The 14,640-nt window shown below is 46.9% G+C and overlaps 1 protein-coding gene across 1 annotated transcript in view; it reads right to left on the bottom strand.

The window, feature by feature from the left end:
• Window positions 1–14,640, bottom strand: part of NBAS (NBAS subunit of NRZ tethering complex) — a 248,103-nt gene that overhangs the window by 199,867 nt on the left and 33,596 nt on the right. Inside the window, exons 10-12 of the mRNA XM_037035490.1 lie at window positions 10,289–10,427; window positions 4,003–4,071; window positions 1,383–1,511 (exon numbers count right to left, since the gene is read on the bottom strand). Coding sequence (XP_036891385.1) covers window positions 1,383–1,511; window positions 4,003–4,071; window positions 10,289–10,427 — 337 coding nt within the window. The remainder of the gene's footprint in view (window positions 1–1,382; window positions 1,512–4,002; window positions 4,072–10,288; window positions 10,428–14,640) is intronic.

Below are 14,640 nucleotides of genomic sequence, written 5' to 3'. Positions count from 1 at the left end.
TTCCCAAATGACAAAAGCTGAATATTTTATCACCATATAAAACATGGGCAACTTTTGGATCAAGTATCTGGCATGCTCAGCTAAAATACATTTTGAAAAACAAACAGTTTTGAGAGTTGGTCCACTCTACCCCTGGAGTGAAGATGGAGTCAAATGAGCTGTAATTTCACAGCAGAGAGAGGGTCCCTTGTACTTATTCAACCACCGAGGCTGAAGACTGAAGAGCAACCGTTCTATTTAGAACAAGCGCAGACCCAGTGAGAGGCAGTGGTACAGAGGCAGAGACCAAATTAACTTCAAGGTGGGAACTGACATGATCATTCAGTTCCTAGTGGGAAATGATCCTCCCAAACCTGTACGAGATACAGAGGAACTGAACACCAGAACGAATGAATTTCAGTCCGTGAAAAGAGTAAGAAAATGTAGAGCCACTTTCCCTTTTCCCCCACTATTCTGAAAAAAAAAATGCCATTAGCTTATTAAGAATTTTTTAACAGTGCAGTTTAACTGGTAAAATTGAAATGAATCCTGAAAAAGGCCATCAATGCATGCAGATTTCTCATGCAAACACTCCAATCTTAGAATTGCAAAACTATCCACCAAACCGGGTGACAAGATATTTCTATTAAAAAAACAAAGGAAATGGGGAAGTGATAGAAGGGAAATTAACCCTTTAAGTGAAGAAATGCAAAATAACCATCAGCGGAGTAAAAGATTTATAACACACACCGTATATAATTGAGATGATATTTCTAACCCTTCCCTCTATCACAATATGTGGCATTATAAAGGCTGACCTCACTTGCCCATCATAATTTTAAATCATAATTGATGTGGATTTTCTGTTTTTAAATAACTAAATCATTTAATTCCTAAAATGTCACTGCAAGATATTAAAAATTTAGCAGTTCTATCTTTCTTTGTATGTTCACTATCCATCCTTTGAGTGAAGAAACAATAATGCCCTTTCAAGCCTTAAGTAAACCCAATGTTACTAGAGTTGCAAAATTTGGGAAGAATAGTAATGTTTTTAGAATACTGGCCCTTCAAAGCCTTGATCACATCAATTAACCTTTTATAAAAAACTAACATCTCCCACCTGTATTTCTGGAATAGAAAAAACAAGAGGCAGGGGAGGGTGGAATGGAGAATTCAATGGACAGATTAGATTCCATATACAGAGCGTACTGCACGAGAAATCAGAATCATTACACAGTGCTACTCTATCATTAAGCTGTCCTCCTATCCCAATAATATTGTAAGTTTTGGAATAACAAGCATAAATTACAACAGTGCACTACAGCAGAATATCCACAAAGTGAGATCAGTTCTCACCCTCAGGCAAGACCCATTCTAGGAATAATCGGGACCCGGAAACTCACCTGCTCGTTTTGCCTCCACTCCCCCTGCTGCTTCAGGGACGGCACGGCCCAGACACTCAGTTTCCCTGAGAAGTGAATGGCTGCAAGGAGGGTCCCATCTGGAGAGAGGCTCATCTTAAAGATCCCGTCCTACACGAAAATCGTATCACATCAGTCAGAGCAAAGGCTTGAGGCTCAACAGAAACCACCTCCAGAGCTTCACAACACCCTCGGAGAGTGCCCGGTCATACATGGGCTCTCCTAGTTAGGAGTTCCAACAGCTTCACGACATCCTAAATGTGCCCCGGCATACACAAACAGGACTCTTACCCTTAAGGAGGACTTTGAAAATTTTATAGTGTTACAATTTACATATCACAAAAACTTAAAATGAGAGCATTATAAAAGTATTCCTTAGTATCACACATCAATTAACCGTAAGTTTTCAATAACTTTTATGGGTTGATATTGAGTAGATTGCAGATTCCTTGAATCTGGGGCCCACATCTATAAAATCCTGTATGTACACAATGTCTGGCATATTCTATACATCACACACAGGCCACTGGGGAAGAGACAGAAAGGGAGGGGAGGGGAGTCAGAGACGGAAGAGAAAAGAGGATCCAAGAGTGTTGGGAGCTAAGCGGCCAGGGAAGAAATGCATTCCTTAACTTAGGGAACTCTCTGAACGTTTAAGATTTTTAGATTTGCTGGCAAATTACCCAATTTAGAGAATCTAACTGTTGCCACAGAGGAAACTTTGTATATAGTGGTTTTACACGACCAGCCTCAGGGTCCAAAGGGCAAGTCTCGGCTTTTGAGTCCCACTTATCCAAATCTCTCAATCCTTTCCTACAAGAAACCAGGTTTGCTCAGTTACCACCAGAGAAACCATACAAGCAGAAATACCACCTGCCTACCACCTACAACAGAATCACAAGAATCAAACGAACACTAAATGGACATCCATTTCCCACCAAACCATTTATTAAGGACAGGGTCTAAGGTAGCTTACCCACAGAGAATAAACCAGAGGCATGAAAATGGTAGCCCAGCGCCTTCTTTCTCCCAAACATTTAGAAAATCCGGCAACACAGGGCCCAGCGTCCCCGGACGGCAATAATCAGGCAGCACCGGGTAGCATACATACCCCCCGCCTCTCAGACGGCAATAATCAGGCAGGACCGGGTAGCGTGTGCACCCTCAGAAGGGCCACGCCCCCACCATTCTCTACAGTGGCCCAAGATTAACACTAAATATCAGCTACAAAACGAAAAACTAAACACGACTATACTGAAAGTCCACAACACCTGACTCAGTTCACTGTATTATCCACACTAACCATCAAAAACAAACAATTCTGGGAAGTGAGGCACATTACTGGATGAGTAGACTGATGAAAACATTCGCATCCTCTAACCCCCCTACTAAGTCTACCCCAGAATGCCAGACTTAACTGTGGGACAGATTAAAGACAGACGCTAGGGAGAGGGAAACAATAAAAGCCAAGCCCCCGAAGCAGGGCTGTGAGGGCAGCATGCCCCTGGCCCTGTGATGGAGGCAGGGGCAGAAGACAAAGGGCCTGGCATCTTCCTTTCGCAACTCTGGTCAACAGGCCCGGTCTCACATACAGTAAGCCCCAGAGGCACAGACTTGTATGAGCTGAAAGACCTCTCCACCCAGCCTTCAGAGTTCACGAAGAAGAAACTGAAGACCTGCAGGAGTTAGGGTGCTTGCCCAGGACCGTTCAAGTGTAGACGGCAGGGCCTGAGCTAGGTGCAGAGCCTGAGCTAGGTGCAGAGCCTTCGGCCCCGGGCCCTGTCACTCCCACTGCACCAGGGTCACTGCCCCTCCTGGGCCCGGCCTTTCCGGCAGTCACAGGCACGCTCCTCAGTGGAATGCCCTACTGCTTTGGTCACCGAAATAATTAGTCATGTGTGACCTATACGGTAACTCCCAGATACTACAAAGGCTTCATTAAACAACTCCCCTAAAAGTGCACACAAATCAAGTAGAAAGTTTATGAATCTATTTAACAGTAACAAACAAACAAATGTATACTCTATAATGTGATAATTTAACAGCGGCATTGTGACCAGGAAAATCATGAATGTACTAAATTTCCTTTTGATTTACTTTCTCCCTCCCTCGATTCCTCCTTCCTTCCTATCGACAACCTTAAGCAACAAATATACTAACTAAAACATCACCAGTTGCTTTGAATGTGGTGAGTCCTTGAGCCCCTTAGTTTCATCTGGAACTACTCTACCCACACTGCAAACTTACAATCCTCTTTCAGCACTTGGCTGCAGAACTATGCACTACCAAACAGAAGCAGGAATTATAGACAGTGAATTCCCATGGACACAACCACCAGCTTAAACAATGATCAACATTTCAAGGTGTTCCATGAATCCTTCCTCAATCACCCGAACACCCCCAGGGATTCTCTTAAATAGTAAAACAGACACATCTGCGGGGAACACCGGCATGAACTTTTGCCGGTGCACATGCCCACACGGTGCACAACTGAGAGCACGCCCGGAGGAAGGCCGTGCATTCCAGGTTCATTCGACCTTGCCCTTTGTGGTGGTCTGCTGATGATGTGCGAGAAGCACAAGGTTTTCAGCTTGTGAGTTACCTGTTCTTGCCCTGGGCGACTGTAAAGCTTCCCACTCAGCATCCTTAATAACCCCAGTGTCTTTGGTACCTACAAAATAAACACACATCATACAAAGAAAGATTAACGCAATGCTTTCTCACTGTATAAAGTCCTTTGGTCATAAAATGAAAACTATAGCAAATGTAGTATTTAAGGTCATGGTAAAGAAAGTCATCAATAAGTGTTAAAAATGTTGGTGAAGCTATTTTTATTTGGAAAAAAAGTCCACCAAGCAGTAAATGTTACAAACACACCTGCAATCAAACGCTTCCACATACATACACACCAAGCCCAGTAGAATTCTGCCCATCAGAATCTACTCCCAGCTATCCTGCAGAGACGCTACCCCAGGCTATTATCCTAACCGGACCTCGGACACGGGTAGAACTTCCAAGAGAAGTTTCATTCATCAGAGAATTATTTCCACACCAGAAAAGTAATCGTCATTTAGAAACCAGGATTCGAAATAACACAAGATTATTTTTGTCTTTAGAGTTAAGAAATATACTTATAAGAACAAGACAGAGAGATTAGGTATAATTTTTAACATGGAAAATGACAAGTGGCGCAGAAGATGTACAGAGTTTGGAACCCTAGCACACTGCTGGTGAGGGTGGTGGGGGTGTACAACGGTGCGGCCACTGTGGAGAAAGTAAGGCGGCCCCTCACAAAGTCAACTTAGAATTACCATAGGACCCAGCAACCCAGCGAAGTACGCACCCCAAAGAATAAAGTGCATGTACTCAAACAGATGCGTGTACACGAATCTTCACAGCAACACTGTAACACGATAGTCAAAAAGTGGAAACCACTCAAATGTCCATTAAGTAACTAGACAAACAAGTGCAGTGCATACGGGGGAATGTTCTTCAGTCATAAAAGGGGCTGAAGCACAGATTTACTAGGACTTGGATGCACCTCAAAGACACTGTGCTAAGTAGAAGAAGCCAGGTACAAATGGCCACACTGCATGATTCCACTCACAGGAAACGCTCGGACAGGGCGACCCACAGAACAGAAAGCAGAGCCCTGGCACCGGGAGTCGGGGGGAAGGAAGAACAGGGAGCTCAACGGGCACAGCGTCTCTTCTTGGGGTGACAAAAGTGCTTTGAGACTAAACAGTTCCAGATGCACAAAACTGTAAATGCTCTAAGTGTCACTGAACTGCACACTTTACAGTGGTTATTGGTCCATAGTATGTTACATGAATTTTATTTAATTTACAAGAAAAAGGCAGAGGGGAAAGGGTATTGTTTTGTTGAAGTTAAAATTTTCCCCACCAGAAATGAGTAGCTGAAGACAGTATGATACCCCAACTCCCAATATTTCCTTCAACAAGAAAAAATGGGGAAAATAATTCTACATAAAACTATGCCCACAGCTTAACTTGAAGACAGAAGACATACGAACTTGAAAATCAGTGTAAGAGGAAGGAGAAAGGCCACCAAATCCCGGGTGTCATTCCCACTTGCTCTCGCCTTGTGCCCACGACCCCCTGCAGGCCCACCTCAGGGCCTGGTGGCAGCAAAAGCAGAATGAGACTCCCAGACGGCCCATGGGGACGGACGAGGGAAGCCGACACAGGGGTCCAAGGCCTCCCTAAAATCACTTTCTAATTCATAACCCAAAAAACTTTCCAGAGAGAGAAAAACACCCGAGTTTATACACTGACAGAGTCCAGGGACACTGGGAAAATTAACCCAGAATAACCAACTGCAGGGAAAGTCCTAGGAAAGCTGTTGGGTTTTGAAGATAAAGAAAATCCTTAATGTCTCCAAGCAAAAGGGCCAAACAACACAAAGGGGAAATAGTTTAACTTGCATCAGACTTTCCCAACTCCACATACCACACAAAGCAACAACACACTAGTTTTGTTTTTTAAGTCCAATGGGGGAAGAGGTAAACCAAAGCTTTTCTACCCAAACACGTTTTCCTTCAGCTCCAGGCTGTGAAGAACAATGTTGAACACACGAGAACTGAAGAAACGCTTCACCTACGGCCCTTCCACAACATCCACGAGAGGGTAATCTCACGGAACCGAGAGATGACTAAGGAAGTTCAGCAAAGGAAGACGGGGGCGTTCTGGAATATAAATGGACGCCCGAGACTCAAAACCACTGAGGATAAAGGTAGAAATCAAGGTGTAAATATGTGTTTTGACCAAGAAATAATACAACTAAAAAGGGAGGAGAAAGCAAAGGGAAAGAGTAAATAAACTAATTTCTGGATAAGCAATTAGTAGGAACCAAAGAGCATCAGTGAAACTGATAAACTGGTACAACGCTGGAAGGCAGTGAGTGTCAACAAGGTCGTTTCAGCAGGATGATAAAGGTCCGTCGCCTCTCCAGAGAATTCAGAAAGCCTGGGAAGGGGACGCAGAAACGAGGACAGGCAGCCCCTGAGCACGTCGAAGGAAGGAATGGAACCCGGCAGCAGCAGGTCCAGTGGAGTTTAAACCCCCAGGTGCTAAACTGAAGAGTTCCTCCGATGAGAACAGAGGTACGCTGTCTGCTGGCAAATCTGACAGAGCGAAACTGGCGCTGCAGGAAAACGCCCTCGGACCCGCAGGTGCGAGACCTAGCTGACCCCACAGAAGGGTTGGCCCCCCTGGCGTGGGGACAGCCAGCCGGTGCTACGGGGGGGCGGGGGGGGGGGAAGGCAGGCACAGGTGCCGGCAGGTGGCGGGCCCTGACCGAGGGCTCTTCTCATCACTTCCCCCTTCTCGGGCCACTAGGATTTTTCAGGGAAACAGGATTCCAAAAAGTTCTGTTCTTTCCACAACATTCTAGAGCAGAAAAGCAGCACCAGGCACAAGAAATACTGTCAGTTTTGTTCACTTTACTTATTTCTAAAGTTTTGATCTTAAACATAGAACTAGAGAATAGTTAACACTATAGATCATTTTATGACTGATCAAGTATATCCACACACATTACCCCATCTGATCCTGGCAAAAGCCTGGATTCGCGGGGTAAGCGCCGAGCCGGAATTCCAACCCCAGCCTCTGACTCCCGAGCCCGGGCATGTGCCTGCCTCCTGGTAACCGAGCTCTAACCCCACCTGCTACAGCCAACTGGCCTTCGTCGAGGACACAGCTGTATCCTCCCAACAGTGAGGCCCGGGAGGGCCACCCTGAGAGCTGTTAACTGGAGCAGCGATTCAATCTCGAGCACATGAATAAATAAAGCAACCTCACACCGATGACACCAACATTAATTCAGAAGGCTTGGTCAATACATACATTGAGTTTTGCATAGTCTCTTTTACAACCTAGCAGCCTTGCAAGAGACTAGAATGTATGTCAGCAGCGTCCTGTAGTCAATACCCACCCCCAGCGCAAGAGCAACCCCAAACAAAGAGCAAGAGGAGACTCCATGAGGGCAATGTCTGCCACCTGACAAAAGGAACTGATTCCATTAATTCAAATGGCTTTGAGGTAGGGGAAGGCTGTGGAGAATGACTGTAAGTTTAGCTGCAAGACATGTTTAAAAGCCACTAACATAATTAATATATACTTGCAGCATTTCAAGAAGTTAATCATACAGCAGAGCATTCAACTGGCAATTCAATATTTTCCCCACTTACTCTGTCAGTGCACAAGCAATTCTCATTTAAAAGACTCTGATACCAAAGCTTCAGGGCAGAGAGGGAAGAACCAGACAGAGCAGAGCAGATTCCAGGACTTCAGGAGAAGCAAAGTGAGCACCCAGGAGGGCTCAGAGAAGCCACGGCGAGGCAGGCACCGTGGCACCTGTGGCCTGCCCTTTCCCAGGCCACAGCCACTATTACAGCTGGCCACGTGGTCCTGAGACAGACTCACGCAGGTCACCCCCTTCATCTCTCCTGGTACGCTCCACGCCTCTCTACTCCTCTCCTTCTTTCCCCCTCAGTGTGGACGAATGCCATGGCAACTGGAACGCTGCGAAGACTACACAACGAAACACGAGCACACCCCTCACCTGAATTCACCAGCTCCTAACCTTTTGCCACATGGACTTTCCCTGTGTGTATACATACTTTTCAGGATTATTTTTTGACTGAACCATTTAAACATGACCTACAGACACCATACTTCGATTCAAAAAGTGAAGCTGTTCAAAGTCATGACAAGATCTGCCCTCATATAGTTCACAGTTAAAACTGCAAGTTGGCCATGAGTTCAAGTGGAGAGAGGAACATGACTGAATTCCTGCAAAGATGAAATAGTACGCCCATCACGTACAAGCTGCTCCAACCCCACTCCTTTATAGACCACAGGGTAATCATCGTAGCATAAATTTGATGATGCCACTGACAAGGGGGTGTTTTTAGGTGGGGAATGAGGGACAGTGATGAACAGGAACAAGAGGACCTGGGTCCACCCCGTCCCCCTGTTCTTCGTCCTCAAGGTCTCTTGGGGCCTCAGGCTTCATGTCTGTGAGGGCCTCACGGAACCCTCCAGAGAGAACAAATGGGAGCCGGAATGAGTGGATGGGTGGAGTGGAAGGAGAAGCACAAGTCGTCATCCTGCGTGTGGCCTGGCCCACACACGTGGAGGGTTTCAAGGCGCAGTGCCACAGAAACCAGTCAGGAGACCCAATTAATTTCTTTAAAAAAACAGCATGTTGCCCTGGCTGGTGTAGCTCAGTGGATTGAGTGCGGGCCTGCGAACTAGATGATCGCGGTTCGATTCCCAGTCAGGGCACATGCCTGGGTTGCAGGCCAGTTCCTGGCAGGGGCCAGTTCCCAGCAAGGGATGCACGAGAAGCAACCATACATTGATGTTTCTCTTCCTGTCTCCCCCCTTCCCCTCTAAAAGATAAATAAATAAAATATTTTTAAAAAATAAAAAAATAAAAATAAATAAATAAACAATAATAATAAAAAAACAGCATGTTGGGTTAAATTTACAATCATGTATTTCGATATAGGCGAAAAGCTAAAGTAAAACTTAATGGAAGGTTACTATAATTGCTCAAGATTTCTTTTCAAAGATACTTCTTTGTTAGCGCCTTTTCGACACCAAACCCTTTAACCACTCGTGGTTTTAGAGGATTATTCTGAAATAAATATATTTTAAAAAGAAATAATGGGACGAACAGAGTCATTATAGGAAAAAAAACCAGCGTAACACACTCACTTACGCTGTGTTTCACATTACTGTGTCGTCTTCTTCCCTCACTCAAAACCGTCAGGTGCCCACCACTCGGCACGCAACACACCACACAGGGCGTGCCGTCTGGTCAAGTGTCTGCAGTTCCCACAGACCACCAAGTCACCCACATCGCAGGGCGGCCAACACAGCAGACACAGCAGTCGTCACAGCCTCTAGTTCTCACCTTCTGCACACACAGAAAGCTACTTTCCAGACCCCTGGGGACACAGGGGTCCCGTGACTGGCTACCAGAAACGAACTGTGAGCAGACATGGCATCAGGTCTGGGTTAAGGCAGAGAAACACTCCACCTTTTAGCCCCCTCTCCCCCTGCTAAGACCATAAATTGAGATGGTGGGACCTAAAGGGCAGCCCCCGTGGACCTTTAATCATTACAGGGAACAAGGTGTCCAGGGGAGTCAGGGTGCCGACAGCAGGCTTGGCCCACAATAAGGAATGTGTCTTTACATCGTAACCCAGAGAAGTGCGGGCTTTCTCATCCGTCTGTTTACGGGACTGTATGCATCATTTCAGAGCCTAGCCTGCGCTACTGCAGCGTACAGAGGTGCCTGACAGACCGCAGCACGGGACTCCCGGGCAGGGCCAACGGATGAATGAGGGGCCGGAAAGGGGCCATGTGAACATGAAACGAGATGGGAGGAGGCGCCTCAGGAGTCAGGAACCTGCACAGGGCACCTCCTGCCCGTTGGTACTCTAATTCTGCCACTTGTTGGCTGAACCAGGCAAAGGTATGAAATACACTACACATCACTTTCCTCCTCAGTAGGCTCAGGCTGGTAACAATACCTACCTGAAAGGGTTATTGGTACTTCAATGAGCTAAAACACACAACAGCACTCGGAACAGCTGCAACCCCTAAAAAGCGCTTAAAATGATACTGTCTAAATAAGTAAATGCAAGTAACAGGACTCCTGTTAGGGTCTGTTCTTCTAAGCATGAGAACAAGTTACATGCAACATGCTCTAGATAAATTTGGTACTTGAAAGAAGCACTATGATTTCACCAGCACTAAGTCATTCCCTCGTTCAGGACAAATGACTCCCTCCTCTATACGTGACCACAGGCTCATGTGCCCACAACCTGCTGGCAAAGCACCGTGACCAGCACTTACCGCGACAGCACTGTCTCCACCACTGGTGACCTGCTTGTAATGAGGGGACCCTGAGAGAACCCTCCAGGCAGAGAGGCCGCAGCGAGAGGCTTTTGACAGGCCCCCGTCAGCAGCTGCGCATCCACCGACCAGTAAAAGCCTGAAACAGAGAATAAAAAAAACTGATAAACTGCAAAGATAAACAAGACAAGGTCAGAACAAAGAGCAGAAACAGTTACCTTCACCAGGAAAACTACAGTAAAATTACTATCTACTAAACCTAGAAGGTAAATATTTTAGATGAAACAAGCAAAACAAAAGCAAGTGGTCTTTGGACTGCAAATCTTACCCTCACTTACCCAAGGGTGAGGCTTACGCATGGAAGCACCTGAAACCCAGATAGGGATTTGGGAACAAGAAAAACTGTTCTACGGTTGGCCCCCGAATATCGAAGGGACTGTCTGTATCAACACCAGCGAACTTTCATAAACAGGTGCGCCACCTCGCCCAGAGGCTCGAGTGAGGGTGTTAATTACAGCGGGGCAGCGGATGCGATGAAGGCACAAATGGCGGAAGGAATGGCCGCCAGGGGGTGCTGCAGGTGGGGCAGACGCACACAGGGGCCACGAGGCTGGGGCGCGGCGTGCAGGAGTGTAGCTGCGCATCACGACTGGCTCACTTTCCCGCTGGTTATGCCTTGCTGGCACGTGAAGCTGACTTACCAGACAGATGGAAAGCAGCCTAACAGCTAGCACCGAAAAGCAAAGCTGCGGGACCACTGCACCAGCTAAGCTGGTCAACAATGGAGCCCGAACAGCCGTGATCTCTCTTACGGAGGCACACCACGCACAGGGCGTTGCCTGGTTCCACGCAGCTAAAGACGTGACACTCACACGTCTACTGTGAGATGACCGCCACAGTGAGTCCAGTCGGCATTCTCCACACACAGCTACACACCATTTCCCTTGTGACGAGAACTTTCACAGTCTACTCTCAGCAGTTTTCAAATAAGCAATACAGTATTAATATAGTCTCCACAAACAGTCACAATTTTTAAAGACGGTATGGTCAGTAAATCTGGCATGGAAGTGTAACAGATATCACAATCATCTGTCTAAAAAGAAAAACGTTTGAAACTAAAAGTTCTGTTACATCAAGGGAAACACCACAACTTCCACAGAACTCGTTCCCAATGACATCAAGGCAGCAGAATCACAGGAGGGAAGGGCCACCGACCTGTCCTTGTTCCCTTGTTTAAAAAGCCCCTCCCCTATGCTTCGGAACCTCTCCGCTGCCTCAGAGGGAGAAAAAGACTCAAAACAGAGGTTTCCAGGTCACAGCCCCAGAACCCACTGTCCCAGGTGACAGCAAACGTTGTTGGGCTCCCTTCCCACCAGCCGTACGTGGGACCTGTCATCACCCACTCCCACTTGGTGAAAAGAGATGGGCTTAATCACACAAGTGGGTAATTTCCTTTTTCTAGGCCATACTCCGAGAAAAAAACGCTAAACTTAAACATTTTTAGTTTCTGCATAGAAATTGAAATGGGAAGGAAAACAGCACTCCACAAGGCTCCTTGGGGCCGACGTCTCAAAAGCCTGACTCCGTTAAATGGTTCTGTTAACCAGAGTTAACTTTAAATGCTTTACAATTACAAACACAAGCACCTCACGAGGTCATACGGTGAGTTCTACATATCGCCCTGTAAGACCAGCAAAGTAAAATTTAAGGGCAGTCAAAAAGAACCGCAATGGCAGGGAAAGCAGCACCTGTCCTCTGTGAATCCAGCTCGGCTCGAAGGTAGACAACATAACGGCCCCCAAAGATGTCCGCGGCCTAGTCCCTGGAACCTGTAGACAGTTCATGTGACAGGCATTTAAGGACACTAAGCAGGTGGCCCAAGCTAACCCAGGGTAGTTCAGACAGAAGAGGGGCGCAGTGGCCTGGGTGCCCGAGTGGTGTGCTGGGAGACCAGCCGCTAGTGGCTTCAGGGGCAGAGGGGCCGCGAGCCAAGGAAACCGCGCTGCCTCTGCGAGCGGGCGGAGGCCAGGAAACAGATTCTCCCGGAGCCTTTGGGAAGAACAGCCTCGCCGACCCCTGACGTTAGCTCAATGGGACCCCCTGCGAACCTGTCACCTCCAGACCTGAAAGACACCGACTACGCTTGCTTTGGCCACCCGCACGTGCAGCAGTCCATGGGGGCGCAAGCACAGACACCCCTGCGTGCCGGTGGCGGCCGGTCCAGGCTCCCCCTCCCCCAACTCTCTTCTGCTTCCACCACTCACTTCCTTACCTGTCTCTGAACGAAGCCAACAACAACAACAACAAAACAAACAAAACACCTCATCGCTACCTTACACTCTCGGGTGGAAAACTCAAACGGCACAGAATCCTTCCAGGTGGAGACATGGAGCTTAGCCCAAGTCAAAATCTCAAAGTTCACAAAGTGTTGTCAGTGTGCGTTACTCACAGAAACACAACTTGAGCCGCCACACAAAGCCCCATCCCTGTTGCTTTCACACACGGCTCTAACAAGAGTGTATCACAGCAAAGGGGAAGCGATACAGTTTGGGGAGATGGCCTGAGGCAACCCACGTGGGCGGCCTCCACCCTGGGCCAGACTCCAGGGCGAACAAGGAATTAGCTCCGTGGAGACCTGGGTCCAAAGTCAAAGCCAGCAGTCTGACCACTACTTGACTAAAGCACCCACTCGGCGCAAATGAGTGCTTATACCAGAATCATTCCCCCCCAGAAGAGGTATATTTACCACGGATACAATCACATTATTCCTCTGGATCTAACTACCAATTTAAAGAAAATACAGTTGACAAAAGAAAAACACTTTAAACAATACTACAAGGATGTACTCTAAACAACGGGAACTCTAAAAATCTAGACAGAAAGAACTACAGAATAAATTACCTGGTTTCTTCAAAACTCTCTCTCTCAGCAAAAGAACGTGAGAGGGAGAAAAACGAAGAGCAGATCAACGAATAAAAGAGGCCCCCGTCTGGATATCTGAAAGCATTGACAAGTAATGATTGTCTTCTAATATGATAATGGTTTCATGTTTATGTTTTTAGAGCCCTTATTTTTAATTTTTTAAAGACTCTATCAATTTACTTTTTAGAGAGAGGGAAAGGGAGCGGAAAACAGAGGGAGAGAAACATCAGTGTGTGAGAGACACATACATGGCTGCCTCTCGCACCCCCCCCCACCCCCACCCCACCAGAGACCTGGCCGGCAACCCAGGCTGTGCCCTGACTGGGAACTGAACTGGCAACCTTTCGGTTCGCAGACTGGGGCTCAAGCTACTGAGTCACACCAGCCAGGGGTAGGGTCCTTATTTTTTAGATGTACGAGGGAAATATTTAATGAAAATAATATGCCTTCAAGGATAACTGAGGAGCAGGCAGACAGAAGAATGCCCAGGGATGCGGACAGAATGAGGTTGGCTGCGAACTGACTGTTAAGTGGAATGAAGGAGAAGAGAGCCGTTATTCTACCCTCTCTAATTTTCCATAAGGAATTTCTTTTCAAAAGTCAACTCATCAGGAAAAACTTCTCTGAATAAATAGAAACAAAACAGGTAATTCTGAGTATCTACATTTCCAAATTTAATCAGTGTTTTTTCCAAACAGAAAAGTTGTCAATCATAAAACATACCCCCACAGGCAGGACAAAGCAGACCCTGATAACTAAAATAACTTTCGTCTGATGAATGCCCAAAATATACATTCACACCAACAGTGTCATTTTCTCTCAGTAGATTGAGCGTTACTGTCTAATCTGCACTACTATGTCACAGAGCAGACAGATGTCATACCTAATTTTCAGTTGTAAAAACAGACACATAAACTTCAAGTTGCCTGACTCCTGAAGGAGACACAGGGCTGAGATTTCAGATCTACTCTTTCCTGGTCTTGATCCTAGGAAACACCTCCTCTCCACAAAACTCTCACAAATACCAGGGCCATGCAGGGAGCAACCTGGCTACAATGGGACAAGATCCCGAAAACAAAAGCGATTCAATATCCACCTCCAAACAACCCTTCCTCCATTCAGGGCAGACTGGAGAGTAACTGGGAGAAAAGGCAGAACGATGGAACCAATCATGCACTGTCCCAACCAGATGGCAGGCAGCCTGGGGACACGGATGCTGCAGCTACAAGGGCGCACATGTGCTCACACATGCGTACGTGGAGTTAAAGGGGGACGTGACAGACTTCACCACATATGCACGGACAGGGTCACGGCAGCTGCTGCGTGCCGGGCAACGTGCAGGGCGGGCCCTGAGCGTGCAGAGAAGCGTGAGGTGTGCTCTCCACATTTGGAAAGCTCGCTCTCCAACAAGGGAAGGGCAGAAGGGAAGG

The sequence above is a fragment of the Sturnira hondurensis genome, unplaced genomic scaffold (assembly GCF_014824575.4).
Source record: "Sturnira hondurensis isolate 20B ecotype Veracruz unplaced genomic scaffold, ASM1482457v3 Scaffold0022319, whole genome shotgun sequence".
In the NCBI taxonomy this organism is placed as follows: domain Eukaryota; kingdom Metazoa; phylum Chordata; class Mammalia; order Chiroptera; family Phyllostomidae; genus Sturnira; species Sturnira hondurensis.
The sequence above is the reverse complement of the archived record's forward strand: the minus strand, read 5'-3'. Positions and strand labels throughout refer to the sequence as shown.